We start from the raw sequence: 22,441 nt of genomic DNA, 5'->3' as shown, positions 1-22,441 counted from the left end.
GTTATAGAATGGGCCATAGACTGAGCATTTGGAGTTATAAAAACAACAACAATATACTCTGACACACACGCACACTCACCTTCTCTGGCCCACTAAACACACTTAGATGGCTTAAAACATTGTTTACTTAAGTTGGCAACTTAATGGCCGGACCTGGCGGCCAGACTAAAAATTGAGGTAAAATGGCCAATATTAGTCATGTTGTGGCATTGCATGACACGCAAAGGCTGCAACAGAAAATTTAGCCAAAAACATGAAACGTGTTACATAATGTTTACATAGAAATTGATCCAAAACCACAATGGACACATGTGAGAGAACATGTGATAACCTAAATATTTATCACACAGATTAATCATGCAGGAATTAAAAAATATATATATTTTCAAGAACCAACAGAAAATGAAGAATTCAATTTTTTAAGGACGAACAAACGTGGGTTATAATAAAAAAAACTATTATTAAAAATAATTTAAGGACAAAGCGTGCATTTCTTAGAAATGGGCCATGTAGGTCCACCCCTTCGTATAGCCCCCATATAACTGTGCCCCCTGATATTTGGTATTTTGATGATTTTAGCGACATTATTTACCGGAACTATTTCAAAGTTGGTACTTGAAGTTCGTAATGGATACCACAGCCTATGACAGAAAATTGTATGTGCAGGTCCACGTCTTCGTATAGCCTCCATATAACGGTAGCCCCCGATATTCGGTATTTTGATGATTTTAGCTACATTATGTACCGCAATTATTTCAAATTTTGTATTTGAAGTTCGTAATGCAGGTCCATGTTTTATAACCCCCATGGTACCTCCCTATATTCGGTATTTTGATGGTTTTAGTTACCTTATAAACAGATTTTTTTTTTCAAGTTTCGCATTTGAATATTGTAATAGCTTATGACAAAAGTTGCCTATGCAAGTTGCATTCGGTGTTTTTAAGATTTTAACAGGATTTTTTAACAGATTTAATTTTATTTTATTTATTTATTTATTTATTTATTTATTTATTTTTTTTTTTGAAAATTGCCAAATTTGTACCAAATGGTAAAGGGTATACAAAGTTTGGCCCGGCCGAACTTATAGCTTTTTAACTTGTTTGAAAGGAATTTTTTTGCAAGGACCGACAAACGTAAATTGTCTTAAAAAATATTTTTTCGAAGGCCCAACAATCCTGAATTTTTCAAAAAAAATATTTTCCAAGGACCAATAAACGTGGATTTTAAAGAATATTTTATTTTCAAATACAAACAAACGTGGATTTTTTAAACACTATTTTTCCAAGGACAAATGTGGATTTTTTAAAGATAATTTTTTTCAAGGACCAACAAACGTGGAAATCTGAAAGATTATTTTTTAAGGACCAACCAACGTAGATTTTTAAGGAATATTTTTTTAAGGACCAACAAACGTGAATTTTTTAAGGACCAAAGAAAGTGTATTTTTAAGGACTATATTTACAAAGGACAAACACACGTTGATTTTAAAGAATATTAAATTCAAGGATCAACAAACGTGGATTTTTAAAAATATGTTTTTTTTTTTCAAAGACAAACATTTGTGGATTTTTAAAAATATTTCTCCAAGGACCAACAAACGTGGATTTAAAAATAACTTCTATGACAAAAAAAAACCTTTCTACCTAGGTGACGAGATTGTAAGGACCAGCCGAAAAAAAGGTTGACATTTTTAGAAATATTTTTCATTTGACCAACAGACCAGAATACATGGAATTGTTAAGAATATTTTATTAAAGCACCCACAGGCGCAGATTTTTTAAACTTTTGTGGACCAAGAAATGTGTATTGTTAATAATATTCTTCCAGGACCTATAACGGACCTTTTTCAAGGACTTACAGATGAATAAACCTGACCTTCTAGGAATATATTTTTAGGAATAACATGTCAATAACATGGATATGTTAAGCGTATTTTTTCAAGCACCGACAGATTTAAATTTCGATATTAAAGATTATTTTTCAAGGACATAGAATTACAGGATCCGGATTTTTCTGGAGCTTAATAAATAAAAAAATATTTTTTTTTTTTTTGGACCAAATGATTTTATTTCTTTTTTCGGAGAATCAATGAACAATGTTTAAGGAACCCGCAGACCAATTAATTAAAATTAGAATATTTTTCAAGGACATTGAGACTTACAGGCTCAGATTTTTTCTAGAGCACAATAAATGTGAATTAAAAAAAAAATATTTTTTCTGGGACCAACTGAATGTATTTTTTGTTTTTTTGAGGGGGGTCAATAAATCAACAAAAAAAAGAATTTTGAAGATTATTTTTTAAGAACCAATATCCATTTTTTCAGCCAATTATTTTTAAATTCCTGCCAGTCGAACTCTTACCTATATCGTTGACATTACATAATATTTTTTTTTTATTTTTCCTCTTTCTAAAAGACCTTCATCTACCCTTTGCCCAATAAATTATGTATGTATGCAACAATAACAACAAAAAGAAGGAGAAAAAAATAAATATTGACTTTTGCTCCACCTGTTAAATATTCAAATCCCTCTTAAAGGATAACCAGAAATAGGCATCCACTCGGTGAATATTAGTTATTCATTTATGCAAAAATCCATAAAAAGACTTTACGACCTTTTTTGCCTTGTCCAAGAAGGACAATGAAAGGGAATTGCAGGAATTGAAGAAAAGGGGAAAAATCAATAGATGAGATGCCAATGGAGAATTAATTGTAATTCCTGAAATTATAAAAATTGCATAACTTTTCCTGCAGAGAATTGAAACTTTAACGAGAAATTAAGTCGGTACGTGCACATACCTTGAAGGACAATGCAAAAATGTTTTGAAGTGGTAATTGATTTTCAAGGTAGAAAAAGAGAATATTTAATTTGAGTTTTTTTTAGCATGAAAAGAGAATAAAAAAGGTTAGAAACTTAGGGAAAATAGTTGTGATCGGAGATAATTATCTGAGAGATAAATGTCATCAACGGTCCTAATCTCTGAGATAATGGTCCTGACCGACCCTTATCTCAGAGATAATGGTCCTGATCGACCCTTATCTTAAAGATAATTGTCCTGACCGGTCTTTATATGAAATGTAATGGTCCTCACCGACTCTTTTCTTAGAGGTTAATGTTCTGAACGGCCATTATCTCAGAAGTAATGGTCCTGACATGCCCTTATCTGAAACATAATGGTCCTGACCGACCCTTTTCCTAGAGGTAAAGATCCTGAACGGAGACAATGGTCCTGGCCGTCCCTTATATCATAGTAATGGTCCTGATCATCCCTTATCTTAGAAATAATGGTGGTTACCGGCCCCTATCTCAGAGACAACGGTCCTGATCGGCCCTTATCTCAGAGATAATGGCCCTGGCCGTCCCCTATCTCAGAGATAATGGTCCTGACCGGCCTTTATCTGAAATATAATGGTCCTGACCGGCCCTTATCTCAGAGATAATTGTCCTGACCGGCCTTCATCTGAAATATAATGGCCCAGACCGACCCTTTTCTTAGAGGTAAATGTTCTGATATGCCCTTATCTGAGAGATAAAGGTTCTGAAAAGAGGTAGAATCTGAGAGGTTATGTTCCTGATCAGAGATAATGGTCCTGGCCGGTCCCTTATTTCAGAGATAATGGTCCTGACCGGCCCCTATCTCAGAGATAATAGTCTTGACGGCCCTTATCGCAGAGATAATGGTCCTGACTGGTCCTTATCTCAGAGATAATGATCCCGGCCGGCCCTTATCTCAGAGATAAAAGTCCTCACTGGCCGTAATCTTAAGGATTATGGTCCTGTCATGCCCTTATCTCAGAGATATTGGTCCAGACATACCGTTATCTGAGATACAATGGTCCTGACATGCCCTTATCTGAGAGATAATGGTCCTGGCATGCCCTTATAGTAGTATAGTATAGTATAGTATAGTATAGTATAGTATAGTATAGTATAGTATAGTATAGTATAGTATAGTTAGTATAGTATAGTATAGTATTGTATGTATAGTATAGTATAGTATAGTATAGTATAGTATAGTATAGTATAGTATAGTATAGTATAGTATAGTATAGTATAGTATAGTATAGTATAGTATAGTATAGTATAGTATAGTATAGTATAGTATAGTATAGTATAGTATAGTATAGTATAGTATAGTATAGTATAGTATAGTATAGTATAGTATAGTATAGTATAGTATAGTATAGTATAGTATAGTATAGTATGGTATAGTATAGTATAGCATAGTATAGTATAGTATAGTATTGTAAGTAGTAATATTGGATTGTAGTATAAAACAGCATATTGTAATAAGACCTAAGTTAATTTAATCTTTGAGGATGATATTGATCTGCGGGTATGATTTGAGATTTTTTTTGAGATTAGGTCCTATTTTGGCAAAAGAAAAAAAGATAATTGCTAGAAAATATGCAGATGAGCTCTATCAGGACGGGAGAATATTATTGACAGATCCGTTTTTATCGGTCCTATCGATTATCGAACCTATCTCAGAGATACTGGTTTTAGCCCGAGAGAAAATTTTCTGATCAATCTGAAAGGATTTTATTTGCTATTGATTCGTATCTCCTCTTCAATAGTCCAGAATGTTTCTTATCTCTAAAGGACTGCGTCTTATCGAACCAAAACCACAGAGTATCTGGATGGTGACTATGAATTGATATTTCTCTCTGAACCACTTTAACTATTTCCATTTCATTTCAATATTCCATCACGTCTCATCAGTCCGTGTCCTTGCATTAACCGTGACACTGTTTTCCCCGAAACCGAAAAATCAATACCCCTCCAATATGAAATGAATTCCATTTTGGTGTAAAGAAATGCATTTTATGGCTGATTCACATCAACCAGAACAAACATAAAAATCCCATTTGGTTTATTTGCTTGCAAAACGGAATGCCAAGGAATAAATAAAAATTACCATGCGATTTTTATGGGGTTTCATTTGGCCGTTAAGAAGATTTCCTTTTTGCAGCGTGCAGAAGAGAAGCCAAATAAACGAATAATACAAAATGGAATTAAAATGCGACTACTTGAAAACAAATATAAATAAATATGTTTATATGTACCACTGTCCGTGGCGGGGGTGGAGGAAATGTAATCAATATAAATTACTTCAATGGAAGGTAGTGTAGTTCTGCAGCAGGTGGGAGATGAATGAAGTACATTTTCTGTTAGCAATTGCAAAATGTGGGGAAAATTGTTGCCTATATCTCTTGCACAACGAACAGGATGCATCATTTTTATATCCTTTACTTATTTTTTTTATTTTTTTTTTCTTTTTTATTTTTTGGACGACGATTTTTTTATAATCTGAACTTTTTTTACTGGAAAATTTTTCACCCAAAAATCTTCAATTAAATAATTATACATTAACCAAATTACGAAAAAATATTAAAGAGTTGTTACTTGATTTATAGTGTGTTTCTGTTAGACGATTCCAATTTGAACTCCCAGAAAACCATTCCTTGTATGTCTACAAGGGTATACATATTCCATATTGCCACATCGAAATAACGATTTGGGATCCTAGATCTTTTTCGACCAAATCCGTTTCGGGACATTTGCAGTCGATGTCCGTCCGTCTGTCAGTCTGTCTAGCTGGCTAGTGCGCGTGATATTTCTTGATTTTAGTATCCAATTAGGTTCAAACTTGGTACATTGTAATATTATTATCAAACTTCGGTTTCGGTTTACCCCTTCTGGTACCTCCCTCCAAAAAGGTGAACATTTTTCAAAAAATATTTTACAGCACAGAAAGAGAAAATATAATCTGAATTTGCTGCAACTTTGTAAATCTTAATATTTACGTAAGTGCTAGGTCATGTAAGAAAATGTACAATGTTGGTCCAGTCCATCCAGTACCTCCATTTCTATCAACACAAGATCTGGTAAAAAGATGGTAGATATCGGACTATTCCTTCTGGTACCTTTACCACAAAGGATCAAAGTTTCGAATAACTAATATGATCATAAAATCCGAAATATGCCTCAGGTTCTCTTCATATTTCACACATTCCATTATTTATACTAACACAAGATGTGCTGCGAAGGTGGAATCTATCGGTCCAGTCCTTCTGATACCTCCGTCACAAAGCGTAAAATAAGTTGATATCTATGAAGCTCATAAAACGCGATATTAACATCCTATTCTATTCAGACTTGGTACATCCCAATATTTCCATGAGCACAAGATATATGGTAGAGATCGGACCATTGTTTTCTGGTACCTACCCCATGCACAGGGTTCATGATTTTGAAAAACAAGAAGCTTAAAGAAAGCAAAGTTAGCATCCAACTTTCTTCAATTTTCACACATACAAACATGTTTGCTAACACAAGATCTGTTCTGAAGATAATATGTATCTGCGAAGCCCTCCTGGTACCTCACCCACAAAAGGACACAATTTTCAATACTTTTATCGGTCATTACTTACGAAACCGGTCAGCGATTCTTTACAACTTGCGATATCTAAATATTTCTCTCAACCAGAGATCTGATGTGAATACGGAACTCATGATTTAGCATTAAATTGGATATAAATGTTCAATTATCTTATAATTTTTCATTTCCTTAAAATTATCACATACAGGGTGAAATAAAAAACTGCAAAAAAGTAAAACGCCAAAATATTTACTTTTTTATTATTTTTTTATGAATCAAAGCAAAAAATGTCGGAAATAGCACCAAATTTTAGAATCATTTTAGATTTGTACAAGTTAGCCACCTTTGGAACGGATTACAGTCTTAAAATGCGAATGTTGTTCTGTGGGGTTTTGGCCCATTCCCGGCGTAACGCTTTCTTGAGGTAATCGACACTTTGGTAATTTTTAGTGCCAACCTTGCTTTCCAAATCACTCCAGACACAATAGCCCAACGGATTGGTATCCACAGATTTTGGTGGCCATTGTCGCTGGAAATGCAATGTCGCTAAGTGCAATGGTGCTGAGTCCTGTTGGAATGTCCAAGGTCTGCAGCCAAAATGTTTGCGTGCCCTAGGCTTAAATATACCCTCCAGAATATTTTCGCGTTAATATTCGGCATTTATTCTTATGCCACGGTCGATTATACCAAGCGGAGAGCGACCATCGGCTGTTATGGCGGCCCACACCATCACCATGGCCGGGCCTTGAGTTCTGGTGGCCAACCGAAGGTGCACATTTTTAACTGACCTCTTTGGGAAGTAACCACGATCATTTTGTTTGCTTACAAACTGCTGGACAATGAATGTTTTCTAATCGAGAAAACCAAATTCGGCATAAGATTCCAAGTTGATTTAGCGATGTCCGCCTGTCTGTCTGTCTGTCTGTTGTAATCACGCTATCTTTCGAACGAATTGAGATAGATGGCTAAAATTTTGCACACATGTTTATTTTTCCAGTAGTCAGGTTAAGTTCGTAAATGGGTCATGTAAGTCCACGTTTTCATATAGCCCATATATATCGGTACCTCCCGATATTCGGTATTTTGATGATTTTTACGACATTATTCACCGGAATTGCTACAAATTTGGTATTTGAAGTTCGTAATTGATATTACAGCCTCTGACAGAAAATTGTCTGTGCAGATCCACGTCTTCATATAGCCCCCATATAACGGTACCTCCCAATATTCGGTATTTTGATGATTTTAGCGTCATTATTCACCGGAATTGTTTCAAATTACGTATATAGAGTTCGTAATAGAAACTACAGTCTGTAACAGAAAATTGTCTATGTAGGTCCAGGTCTTTGTTTAGGCCCCATATATCAGTACCTCCCGATATTCGGTATTTTCACGAATATAGTTACAATATCCTCCGAAATTGTTTGAGATATCGTATTTGAAGTTCGTAATGGATGCTACTGCCTGTGACAGAAAATTGTCTATGCTGATCGAGGTCTTCGCACTGCTCCGATATAACGGTACCTCCCTATATACGGTATTTTTAATGATTTTAGCTACATTATTCACTGTTTATTTCAAGTTTCGAATTTAAATAGGGTAATGGCTTGTGACAAACAATGCCTATGTAGGTCCATGTCATATAGACCCAAATACGGTTATATTCGGTATTTTTAGAATTTTATCAGAATTTTTTAAAGATTTTATTTTTTGAAAATGTCTAAGTTCATTCTAAATGGTGAAGGGTATTAAAAGTTCGACCCGGTCGAACTTACTGCTTTCCAACTTGTTTTTATCTCACTCTATATGTCATATAAAGTGAAAGAAGTAACTAACATAGTCCAAAACTGGCAAGTCTCATTATTTATATAATATTTTTTGTAGATCCGATATGAAATGGACAACTTTGGCTAAATCCTTCGGAACCTAATCCATAGAGGAGGATCATAAATTTTAATAATTAAAACAGAAACCAAAATGTTTTTTAAATAATCGAACATTGACTGAGGGTATACATCTGTCGGCAAAACCGATTCTGATACTTTTTATCTTTTTTTTTTAATTTCTGAGTTCCCCTTCAAATCGTCAGAAGCAGAAACAGTCCCTTGATTAAATTAACATCCAACATTTCTTACTTCGCTTCTATCGATTTAATTAAAGCAACCTCAAAACCTATTTTATTTATTTTTAGCAATCTCTGCGTGTAAGAAGTTCATTTGCCCCCGGGGCAATAAAGTTCGCAACAAAATTCCATTTCTTTTGAAAGTGTATCTTTTATTGAAAAAAAAGAGTGAAACGAAAAAGTTATTTCGAGTTCAATACCCTTCAAATGTTTTCGTTTTTGTTCTTATTCCCGTTTTCTTCTCTTTCTTCTTCTTCTTCTTCTTACAGTCGCCAGTGACATTGTGTAATCTGGGCGTTGGAGCCACATTTGGAGAATCGATACTTCACGATTTACCGCGCGACAGTACTGTGGTCACAAAAACCACCTGCGAGCTGCTGCGAGTCGAACAACAGGATTTTCGTTTGATTTGGGAGGTAAGTTGAAAAGCATTAAATGAATGCCACAAAAGGGATGGGGAGGGGAACGAGAGCGAACGAGCGAGCAAGGGAATTCAATGGAATTTAAAAAGGTATTTCTTGTGGGCTGATAAACAAACTCACACACACACACACACACACCGAGAAACTCAAATGAAAACTTGCAATTCGTAATGGAATTCGAATTTCCCTTCTGCCCCTTGCTTTTTCATTTGTATGTTTTTTTTTATCTCAACCACAAAAATATTCATTTGTTTGGTCGGTACATGGTAATGATTTCGATAATGAAAATTGCTCAAGGGAAAATTATTGGCAAAGTTTTGTTCGGTAATATCAAATAGAACGGTGGTTTGGCACCACAAAAGAGTGTTTGTGAAAATACAAGTTGGAAAGTGAAATAAAAATCAGGACATTCATAATATTGTTAAAGGGGGTTTAATTTTTATTTTTTTTTTATTTTTTTTATTTTTGTATTTATACCCTCAACCATAGTATGTCATTCCGTTTGTAACACCTCGAAATATACATTTTAGACCCCACAAAGTATATATATATATATATTGTTGATCAGCATAAAATTCTATGTCGATTAATCAAAGTCCGTCGGTCCGTCCGTCTGTCTATCCGTCTGTGGAAATCACTCTAGCTTCCGAACGAAATGAAGTAGGTTGAAAATGGGCCATGTAGATCCACGTCTTCGTATAGCCCCCATATAACGGTACCTCCCGATATGCGGTATTTTGATGAATCTAGCGACATTATTTACCGGAATTGTTTCAAATTTTGTATTTGAAGTTCGTAATGAATGCTACAGCCTATGACAGAAAATTATCTGCGCAGGTCCACGCCTTCGTATAGGCCCCCTATAACGGAGATCCCTTTTTGTGAGGAATGTACCAGAAGGAGTGGACCAATATATTTCATCTCCGCACCAGCTCTTGGTTTTATAAAAATATGGGGATGTGTGAATTTTATAAGAATTATAATTATTCAAAATGTTTACTCTTTGTGGGGGAGGCCCTTGATTGAGTGCACCGATATTGTCAATTTTTGCACCTGACCTAGAACTAACGCAAATATTAGGATTTACGAAGCTATTGCTTCATTTTTGTTCAGAATTAGTTTTTTTTTTTAAATTTTGATCTTTTGTGGGGGAGGGGGGTACCAGAAGGAATGAAACGATATATTCCATCTTAACACCAGACCTTAGGTTAATATAAATATTAGGATGTGTGACATTTGAAAACAATCGGACTCTTAAATCACATTTTATGAGAGTTGTAATTATTTAAAATGTTGACCATTTGTGGGGGAGATACCTCTGACCTTGCACTGACGCAAATATAAAGATTTTCAAAGTTAGAGCAAAATCGGATTATCTTTTCTCTTTCTGTGCTAAAAATATATATTTTAAAAATGTCGACCTTTTGTGGGGTAGGTTCCAGAAGAAGTTGACCGATATATTCCATCTTATCACCAGATCTTAGGATTATAAAAGTATTGGGATGTGTGAAATTTTAAGACAATCGGATTCTTATAATTTTTACCATTTGTGGGCTAGGCCCTTGATGGAGTGGACCGATATCATCAATTTTTGTACCTGACCTAGAACTAACGCAAATATGAGGATTTGAAAAGTTAGAGCAGAATCGGATTATCCTTTTTTTCTGTGCTAATTGTTTGTTTTTTTAGAAAACTTCAACCTTTTGTGGGGGAGGTACCAGAAGGAGTGGCCGATATTGCCCATCACCGAACTCGAAATAAGTTTGACAAAAATATTACGATGTACCAAATTTGGACCAAATCGGATACTCCCTTCGAGTATCGAGCTCACCAGCCAGACAGACGGACGGACATCGTTAGATAGACTCCAAATGTCCTAAAACGGATTTGATTCAAAGAGACCTATGGTATATAACTGTTATTTCACCTAACCAAGTTTTGACCTTATCAAATGATATATACTTTCTGTAGCCATATGACTGAGGGTATAAAAACTTGGCCAGTTTAAACATAAGGCTGTTTTTTACAGATAATGCTGGTTTTTTGGGAAATCGTACTAGAACGGTACGAAAAATATTAAAAAGTACTAAATATGGTATCCTTTGTATTTGAGGAAGCAACAGAGCTAGAACTATGAAATTTGTAATGAATGTCACCCATGGTGTGTATGATAGATGTAGCAAAGAGTTTTTTTAAAAATCGAACCATAAGTTTACAAAAAGTACTAAAATGTACTAAAATTGTTATATGAACAGTTAGAGCTAAAAACTCTAAATTTCGAATAGGAATCAAGGAAGAGGAGTAGAGTGGATGTAAGGTATGTATACGAAAAGTACTAAATGGTACTAAGTTTAGTATAATTTGAAATTGGAGAAACGGTTGAAGCTGAAATCCAGAAAGTGCCCCAAAATATGTACTTATTTGCAGGAAAAGTATTGAATGGTACCAAATTTAGTAGCATTTCGATTTTTTTTTTTTTTTTTTTTTTTTTTGAGAATAACCAATAGAGTTGGAGTCCTGAATTTTTGGAAATAACATTACTGTCGGATTGTGGGATTGGGATATGAAGGTATTATTGGAAATTTATTTTTATTTGTACGAAAATACACTAAAATGTACTAAATGTTGTACATTTATAATTTGAGTGAACCGATTTTTATTAAATTGTGTCGTGCAGATTGTTATGGATATTTGAAATTTGAAATGAGATACAAGGTAAAGGAGTATAGTCGATGTAAGAAGGTAGTTCTGGGGGTGTGTGTGTACTCATGTATACGAAAGGTACAGAGTTAGTTTAGTACAATTTGAATTTGGACGAACGAAATACTAAAATTTGAGATTATTATTACTAGCAGAGTTTAGGATTGGATTATGGAGGAAGTGTCCGAAATTTGTACATATTTCCACATAATGTACTGAATGGTACTAAATTTGGTACAATTTTGATGTGATTGTATCGATAGAGCTGGAATTCTGAAATTTAAAATTTAAGGCTACCATTGTATTCCAAGACTGAGGAATATAGGTAGTTTTGGAAAATTCGTAGTTAGGTGTACTAAATCGTACTAAATTTGGAAGAGCTGATAGAGTTGGGATCCTGAAATTTAGAAATAAGATTCCTAATGGACCTTTTTGTTTACTTTTATATAATTATTTAAAACCAACAGTATATATTCTTGATCGGCGTAAAATGCTAAGACGATTTAGACCTGCCCGTCCGTCTCTCCGCCTGTCCATCCGTCTGTTGTAAAAACGCTAGAGTTACAACGAATAAAGAAAGGAAGCCAAAATTTTGCACAGATCAGTATTTTGTCTGCAGGCAGGTCAAGTTCGAAGATTGGCTATATCGGTCCACGATATCGTATAGCCTCCATATAACGGTACCTACCGCCCCCCCTCCCACCATATTCGGTCTTTTGATGATTTTAACCACATTTTCAATGAAATTGTATGAAGTTCTACACAAGGGGTTCTTTGTGAGTTCCTTATCCCCTGAAAGAAAATTGTCTTTACAGGTCCACGATATTGTGTATACCCATATAACGGTACCTCCCGTATTCGGTATTTTGATGATTTTACCCACATTTTTCAATGCATTCGTCTGAAATTCTACACAGGGAGTTCTTTGTGAGTTCTTTATTCCCTGAAAGAAAATTGTTTTTATAGGTCCCCGATATCGTGTAGCCCCCATATGACGGTACCCCCGATATTCGGTATTTTGATGATTTTAGCCACATTTTTTCTACCTTTTTGGGTACTTTACCCCCGGTAGAGTATTGTCTATATATGTCCCCGGTGTCGTATTTATCCATATAAAGGCACTCCCCTATATTTGGTATTTTGATGATTTTAGCAACATTTTTTAATGGAACTGTCTGGAAAGTAGGTTCTTGCGAGCAGTTTATACTCTAGAACATACATAGGTTCAAGATATCGTATAGCCTCCATATGACGATACCTCCCGATATTCGGTATTTTGATGATGTTAGCGACATTATTAACCGGATTTTTCTTTAATATTTGCATTTAAAGTTCGAAATGGGTACTACAATCTATGAAGAAAAATTGTATTCGTGTAGCTCGCATATAACGGTACCTCCCGATATTTGGCATTTTCATGATTTCTGCGACATTATTTACCGGAATTATTTCAAATTACGCATTTAAAGTTCGTAACGGGTACTACAGGCTTTGACTAACATTTTTGTATGCAGGTTCACGTCTTCGTATTGCCCCCATATAACGGTATGTATTTGAGCGGTATTTTTTGCAATTTAGCTAGTTGGAGGGTAAAACTTAGTTGCTTCTCTATTATTTTACTTTTGTACTTTGGGTTCACCGTGAATGAGTTTTCTATGAGCGTCCAGCTTTGCACAATTATTCCCAATATCTATCTTTCACTACCTGTAACCCTTTTGTCCTCAATTCTGTGCGTTACAGCAAATCACATTTTACCCTTTTCTAACTAACCATCGCATTCGTATACTCCTTCCGGACTTTTAACGACTGTACTTAACTTCAATAAAACAAATGAGACAACAGACACAACAGCAGCAGCACACCACGCACAGCAGTACCTTAACAGTTACAACAGCAGGCAGGAAGGACTTCCAGGAAGGATTGTCCTCAGTAAGCACTGAACGGAATGAAAATGAGAATTCAGTTAATGAAAACATTTGAATGTTTTGCTTCATGAAGATGTGTCTGTCTCATTGGTGTATTGTGTGGTTTTTGTGTGTGTGTGTGTGGGTGCTTGTGTTTGTATGAAAGTGTGCTCCCACAGATAAGATACTTAAGCGTTCGAGTAAATACAGTTACATTGTTGTCACACTGACACAAAAAAAACGTTAATTAGACAGCTTTTCTTTTGCTGTCACAGCTTCAAGTCACTCCTTCCCCACCACCCAGACCCTCGATGAGCTATTGTTGTGCATTTATTGCTGTTGCTGCTGTTGATGGTGGCAATACAATTACCAAATGACAGTGTGTACACATTTGCTAAAAGATATCAATTTGGCAAGAATGTAGTTGGAAACGCTGCATCCATTTGCAGGGAGAAGTTTTTCAAATGAATGGCCTTGGGGTTTGGCTAAATGGATGTAGAGGAATTCTTTATTTTCCCTGACAACACATTAAATTCATTTCCCATTTGCCAAAGACAATCATCCTCGGCACAATTATCAGCCTTATTTCACTGGCTTACGGTGGCTGCTGATAATGATTTTGAATGCTGATAATGAAATGTAAATAGGCTCGGGGAAAACACATGAAAATCCGGGCAAGTTTATGTACGTAATAAACAGATTTATATCATGAGCATGTGGAGGAGCTGTACATTGTTGTAGAGAAAGTTAAGTAGTTAAGTAAGTTAAAGTTAAAACAAGTAAAAAAGCACCTAAGTAATTCCGGGACTAACTTTTAATACCCTCCACCATTTGAAAGGAACTTGAAAATTTCAAAAAAAAACTTCAAGATGTAGACCTGCTTACGAAATTTTGTCATAGGCTGTAGTACCCATTACGACTTTCAAATACCAAATTCGAAACAATTCCTGTGAATAAAGTCGCTAAAATCATTAAAATACCAAATATCGGGATGTACCGTTATATGGGGGATATACAAAAAAGTGAACCTACATACGATTTTTTTTGTCATAGGCTGTAATACCCATTACGAACTTTAAATTCAAAATTTGTTACAATTCCGGTGAACAATGTCGCACAAATCATAAAAATACTGAGTATTGAGAGGTACCGTCATATGGGGGCCATACAAAGACGTGAACCTGCAAACAAAAACTTTTATCATTGGCAGTAGCACCCATTACGAACTTCAAATACGAAATTTGAAATAATTCCGATAAATAATGTCGCTAAAATCATGAAAATATCGAATATCGGGAGGTACCGTTATATGGGGGCTATACTAAGACGAGGACTTGCATACAGAATTTTTTCCATAGGTTGTAGTAAACATTAACATCTCCCAATACGAAATTTATGCCTATTATAAATATTTCGAGGAGTTAAAAACGGAACGACCATACAAATGGTCGAGGGTATAAAAATAGCTGTACATAGAAGATCCAATGCAGCTCTTATATACATAGAAGACCTGCTGAAGCTCTTCTATACATAGAAGACCTGCTGAAGCTCTTCTATACATAGAAGACCTGCTGAAGCTCTTCTATACATAGAAGAGCCACTGAAGCTCTTCTATACACAGAAGTGCCACTGAAGCTCTTCTATACACAGAAGTGCCACTGAAGCTCTTCTATACATAGAAGAGCCACTGAAGCTCTTCTATACATAGAAGAGCCACCGCAGCTCTTCTACACATAGAAGAGCCACCAAAGCTCTTCTACAGATAGAAGAGCCACCGAAGCTCTTCTATACATAGAAGAGCCACCGAAGCTCTTCTACACATAGAAGAGCCACTGAAGCTCTTCTATACATAGAAGAGCCACCGAAGCTCTTCTATACATAGAAGAGCCACCGAAGCTCTTCTATACATAAAAGAGCCACCGAAGCTCTTCTATACATAGAAGAGCCACCGAAGCTCTTCTATACATAGAAGAGCCACCAAAGCTCTTCTACACATAGAAGAGCCACCGAAGCTCGTCTACACATAGAAGAGCCACCGACGCTCGTCTACACATACAAGAACCACCGAAGTTCTTCTACACATAAAAGAGCCACCGAAGCTCTTCTACACAGAGAAGAGCCACCGAAGCTCTTCTATACATAGAAGACCTTCTGAAACTCTTCTATACATAGAAGGGCCACTGAAACTCTTTTACACATAGAAGAGCCAACGAAGCTCGTCTACACATAGAAGAGCCACCGAAGCTCGTCTACACATAGAAGAGCCACCGAAGCTCTTCTACACATAGAAGAGCCACCGAGCCACCGATGCTTTTCTACACAGAGAAGAGCCACCGCAGCTCTTCTACACAGAGAAGAGCCACGAAGCTCTTCTATACATAGAAGACCTTCGGAAGCTCTTCTATACATAGAAGACCTTCTGAAGCTCTTCTATACATAGAAGAGCCACTGAAGCTCTTCTATACATAGAAGAGCCACTGAAGCTTTTCTATACATAGAAGAGCCACTGAAACTCTTCTATACATAGAAGAGCCACTGAAGCTCTTCTATACATAGAAGAGCCACTGAAGCTCCTCTATACATTAAAGAAACGCTGAAGCTCTTCTATACATTAAAGAACCACTGAAGCTTTTCTATACATAGAAGAGCCGCTGAAGCTCTTCTATACATAGAAAAGCCATTGAAGCTCTTCTATACATAGAAAAGCCACTGAAGCTCTTCTATACATAGAAGACCTTCTGAAGCTCTTCTATACATAGAAGACCTTCTGAAGCTCTTCTATACATAGAAGACCTTCTGAAGCTCTTCTTTTACATAGAAGACCTTCTAAAGTTCTTCTATACATAGAAGACCTTCTAAAGTTCTTCTATACATAGGAGAAGACCTTCTGAAAAAAAAACATTGTTAATTTTTCACAGCTGTGGAATGTGGTCACCCATTTCTAAGCTGTATTTTATTGCCGTTCCACGCCTTTTTTTTGTCCTTTATATTTTTTGGGTTATTTCATATTCTTCTCGGTGCTATTCGTCTTTAATTGCACTTCAACACACACACACACAACTGAATTGATGGCCGCAAAGAGCTCCACCGGACAAATGTGCTCACGTGAAATATGAAAATATACCAACGAACCACCTTCCGGGGGGGTGGGGGAAACAATCAGTTACCTCAACGGCAACGGAGAGCATTTTCATGACGGATGATAACAAAACCTCGAAATCCTGTTGAAAGACAATACCACCGCCACACTTAACCGTGGCCATTTATTTTTATTGCCAGTTGGAGGGGTTGACTGGCACCCCTCGCTCCCTTTGGGAAAAGCCAACTTCAATTCATTGAAGTGAAATGAGAGAACGCCAGCCACTCAGCTCAGTGGAAGTGTATAATGCTTAGGTTTGAAAGTGGGATAGCTTATCATGACTGAAACAATGCTAAATTTTTGTGGTGAGGGTAAATATTAAGGGTTTTGAATCTGCTGACTTTGGTCAAAATTTGTAGGAGAGGTAGTTTTAATAAAAATATGATTTTCTCGGAAAAAATACTATCCAACTAGGGGGTCTGATTTGAATGAATCTCTTCTATACATAGAAGACCGGGTGATGCTCTTCTATACATAGAAGAGCTGCTTAAACTCTTCTATACATAGAAGACTTACTGAAGCTCTTCTATACATAGAAGATCTACTGAAGCTCTTCTATACATAGAAGATCTACTGAAGCTCTTCTATACATAGAAGATCTACTGAAGCTCTTCTATACATAGAAGATCTACTGAAGCTCTTCTATACATAGAAGATCTACTGAAGCTCTTCTATACATGGAAGACCTGCTGAAGCTCTTCTATACATGGAAGACCTGCTGAAGCTCTTCTATACATAGAAGACCTGCTGAGGCTCTTCTATACATAGAAGAGCGACTGAAGCTCTTCTATACATAGAAGAGCCACTGAAGCTCTTATATACATAAAAGAGCCACTGAAGCTCTTCTATACATAAAAGAGCCACTGAAGCTCTTCTATACATAGAAGACCTGTTGACCTCTTCTATACATAGAAGACCTACTGAAGCTCTTCTATACATAGAAGACCTACTGAAGCTCTTCTATACATAGAAGACCTACTGAAGCTCTTCTATACATAGAAGATCTACTGAAGCTCTTCTATACATAGAAGATCTACTGAAGCTCTTCTATGCATAGAAGATCTGCTGAAGCTCTTCTATACATAGAAGACCTACTGAAGCTCTTCTATACATAGAAGATCTACTGAAGCTCTTCTATACATAGAAGATCTACTGAAGCTCTTCTATGCATAGAAGATCTGCTGAAGCTGTTCTATACATAGAAGATCTACTGAAGCTCTTCTATACATAGAAGATCTACTGAAGCTCTTCTATACATGGAAGACCTGCTGAAGCTCTTCTATACATGGAAGACCTGCTGAAGCTCTTCTATACATAGAAGACCTGCTGAGGCTCTTCTATACATAGAAGAGCCACTGACGCTCTTCTATACATAGAAGAGCCACTGAAGCTCTTCTATACATAGAAGAGCCACTGAAGCTCTTCTATACATAGAAGAGCCACTGAAGTACTTATATACATAAAAGAGCCACTGAAGCTCTTCTATACATAAAAGAGCCACTGAAGCTCTTATATACATAGAAGACCTGTTGACCTCTTCTATACATAGAAGACCTACTGAAGCTCTTCTATACATAGAAGATCTACTGAAGCTCTTCTATACATAGAAGATCTACTGAAGCTCTTCTATACATAGAAGATCTACTGAAGCTCTTCTATACATAGAAGACCTACTGAAGCTCTTCTATACATAGAAGACCTACTGAAGCTCTTCTATACATAGAAGATCTACTGAAGCTCTTCTATACATAGAAGATCTACTGAAGCTCTTCTATACATAGAAGATCTACTGAAGCTCTTCTATACATAGAAGATCTACTGAAGCTCTTCTATGCATAGAAGATCTGCTGAAGCTCTTCTATACATAGAAGATCTACTGAAGCTCTTCTATACATAGAAGAGCCACTGAAGCTCTTCTATACATAGACGAGCCACTGAAGCCACTGAAGAGCCACCGAAGCTCTTCTATACATAGAAGAGGCACTGAAGCTCTTCTATACATAAAAGAGCCACTGAAGCTCTTCAATGCATAGAAGACCTGTTGACCTTTTCTATACATAGAAGACCTCTCCTATACATAGAAGACCTCTTCTATACATAGAAGACCTACTGAAGCTCTTCTATACATAACTCTTCTATACATAAAATATGGAAACATAGCATACCACTTTCCCATATCCGAACCAACATCTGACTACAAAATCGATTCGAAATCATCTCAGTTTTAATTCTCAATCACATTGAATATCATCCTCTTCCATTTATATTTACAAATTAAATACAAAAATATCTCAATCATATGAAATTAATTATATCAATTTTCTCTTCGAAATCACCCTCCAAGCACCACCACCCCAGGAAGCAAAAATTTTCTCCTATCCAATTCATTTAGCAAAGTAACATTTCTGACAATTCAATTTTCTGACAATTTACCCACGGCATTGATATTCTCTTTCCCCTTCTTCTTCTCCATCAGCATCTTCGACTTGTTTGTTGTATTTAGTATTTGTTATTAATTTATAATTTGTTCTGTTTTTAAGAGTTCTGCTTTCTGCATTCTTTTCCATACTCCATCAACCATATCAACTCATACGATAAAATGCACAATCCTTTGCTGCATCCTGGCAAATGCTTCTTTCATTCTTTTCATAATCTTTGGAAAAAGTTTCAGTTTTGACTCGCAAGGAATGGAAGGCAGGAAGCAAGGGAAATGGGGGAAAGGAGATAGATGGAATGTTCACTGTTTTCCCCGTTGCTGTTCATTCAACTTTTGAATGAAATGAAACTTTGCTTTTACAACTGCAACAGTTAGCCAGCCACTGTTCTCCTGAATTGTGTTCGCATGAGTTCTATGTAATTCCATTGCCTTACTATTTTAGATATTTTTCGGGGGTGTTCATTTTTCTGTTATTAAAGTTTTATTTATTTCTTTTTTTTTGTATTAATTTTCTGTAGAATGTCTTGTTGCTCACTGGCTTTCAAAAATGTTATGGTAGTCGTAATAATAAAACAAATTTAATGAATAAAAAATATTACATTTCTTTGGAAATTCCTCTTGATTTACCTTGAACTTATGTAAAATGGATGGAAATGTTTGTAATTCCTAATGCATTAAAAAAAACAGGTTTGGCCGGCAGATGTATACCCTCAGTCTATATCAGTTTATTAAAATAAGTTTTGACTTACTTTGTGACTCTTCAAAATTTTGACCTTTTTAGAGGAGATTCCGAAGAAATATTCCAATATTATCCACTTCTCATTAAAAAGGGGTCCACTAATTTTGCTTCGGATAAAAATTTGGAATAGCCATGAAGCTGGTAAAACCGATTGTCTTCAATACCAATTGTCTTCAACATAAGATTTGGTGTAAAGATGAAATTTATCGGATCAGTCTTTCTGGTACCTCCCCCACAATTGGTCAACATTTGGAATATTACTTTTATAAAATAAAATGTGGAATAAGAGTCCGATTGTCTTCCTGTTTCACATTTCACAATATTTGTATTAACACAAAATCTGGTGTGATGATGAGATATATCGGTCCACTTCTTCTGGTGCCACACCTACAAGGGGTCAACATTTTCTAAAAAAATAATTTACCTCATAAAAAAGAAAGGTTCAATCGATTTTGCTCAAACTTGGCAAATACTAATATTTTTGTCAGTGCTAGAACAAGAGCGAAAATGAACAATATCGGCCTATTCTTCATATTTTGTACCTCTATATATGTCGTTATCAGTATTAGATGGAGTGGAATGCTTTGGCCAATATATCAGGTACTGCAGGTATATATCAACATTTTCAAAAAAACAAAAAAAAATATATATATATATTTATATATATATATATATATAGAATAGGCCGATATTGTTCATTTTCGCTATTGTTCTAGCACTGACAAAAATATTAGTATTTGCCAAGTTTGAGCAAAATCGATTGAACCTTTCTTTTTTATGAGGTAAATTATTTTTTTAGAAAATGTTGACCCCTTGTAGGGGCGGCACCAGAAGAAGTGGACCGATATATCTCATCATCACACCAGATTTTGTGTTAATACAAATATTGTGAAATGTGAAACAGGAAGACAATCGGACTCTTATTCCACATTTTATTTTATAAAAGTAATATTCCAAATGTTGACCAATTGTGGGGGAGGTACCAGAAAGACTGATCCGATAAATTTCATCTTTACACCAAATCTTATGTTGAAGACAATTGGTGTTGAAGACAATCGGTTTTACCAAATTCATGGCTATTCCAAATTTTGATCCGAAGCAAAATTAGTGGACCCCTTTTTAATGAGGTTAATTATTTTCTTAGAAAATTTTGAAGCTTGGGGGAGGGGGTGTTACCGATAGTAAAAACATTGTGATATGTGAAATTTAAAGACAATAGCCTACAATTATTTCACAACAACAATTATTACAATCATTTCATGTTTTATAAGAGTTATATTTTTTTCCAAATTCGACACTTTCTGAGGGAGGTACTTGATGGAGTGAGACGATATTGGCCATTTTAACACTTGACCTAGTTCTGACAAAAATATTAGGATCAGTTGAGTCTTTCTTTTTTATGGGGCAAATTATAATCTTTGAAAAAATCGTCCATTTGGTAGGGGAGGTACCAGAAGGATTGGACCGATATTGCCCATCTCCCAACTCAATCTAAGTTTGATAAAAATATTATTGATGTACCAAGTTTGGACCAAATCGGATACTCCCTTCGAACGCACGAGCAACATAGATAGGACAAACACGAACACCCCTAGAAGATCCTCATAAACTGATACTATACACCAGAGCTGAGCAAAATAATATAAAGAGATTGTTTAAGAGAAAATTAAAATTGCATTTTTATACCCTCAGCCATATGGCTGATTTGATACGGCCTCATCGATATAACGGTTTTAGACTCTAGGTCTCTTTGGACCAAATCCTTTTTAGGACATTTGGAGTCGATCTGGCGATATTCGTCGTCTACAAAAAAGAAAAAGGATGACTCGATCGATTTTGCTCCAACTTTGCAAATCCTAATATATCTATTAGTGCAAGGTCAGGTGAGAAAATGTATAATAACGGTCAAATCCATCAAGTACTTCCCCGCAAAGGGTCTAAATTTAGAATAATTATATTTATTATAAAATAGTCTGCTTGTCTGGTGTGGAAATGGAATATATTTCGTCCACTCCTTCTAGTACCACCCCCACAAAAGTTTCAGATTTCCTATACTAATTAAGCTCATAAAACGCTAAACTAACAACCGAATTAATTCAGACTTGGCACATCTCAATGTTTCTATCAACACAAGATATTTTATAAAAATGGTAAAGATCGGGCTATTCCTTCTGGTATCTCCCCCACATAGTATTTATTTTTTTTTTTTAACAAAACGATTATAACATCCGAAATAAGTATCCCGTTCTCTTCATATTTTACACATCCCATTATTTCTAGTAACACAAGATCTGTTGTTAAGATGGAATATATCAGTCCACTCCTCCTGATACCTCCCACACAATGGGTCAAAATTTTGAATATCCATGAGGCTAATAAAACGCGAAATTCAGCGAACGCGATTCCATTCAGACTTAATACATCTCGAAATTTTCGTCAAAACAAGATCTGTTATAAAGAATCAAGGTTTTTTATAACCAAAGCGATTGTAAAAACCGAAATAAGCATCCAGATCTCTTCACATTTCAAGCATTCCATTATTTCTACTAACATACGATCTGCTGTGAAGATGAAATATATCGGTTCATTCCTTTTG

At 35.7% G+C, this 22,441-nt stretch overlaps 1 protein-coding gene across 2 annotated transcripts in view; it reads left to right on the top strand.

Moving 5' to 3' along the window:
• Window positions 1-22,441, top strand: part of LOC131801359 (rap guanine nucleotide exchange factor 4-like) — a 304,101-nt gene that overhangs the window by 190,809 nt on the left and 90,851 nt on the right. For both annotated transcript variants that reach the window (XM_059119932.1, XM_059119931.1), the window contains exon 4: window positions 8,774-8,920. In XM_059119932.1, the coding sequence (XP_058975915.1) occupies window positions 8,774-8,920 (147 nt within the window). The remainder of the gene's footprint in view (window positions 1-8,773; window positions 8,921-22,441) is intronic.

This window comes from Musca domestica, unplaced genomic scaffold (assembly GCF_030504385.1).
Source record: "Musca domestica strain aabys unplaced genomic scaffold, Musca_domestica.polishedcontigs.V.1.1 16, whole genome shotgun sequence".
NCBI classification, from domain to species: Eukaryota; Metazoa; Arthropoda; class Insecta; order Diptera; family Muscidae; genus Musca; species Musca domestica.
Note: the sequence above shows the minus strand (reverse complement) of the source record. Positions and strands in the feature narration are given on the sequence as shown.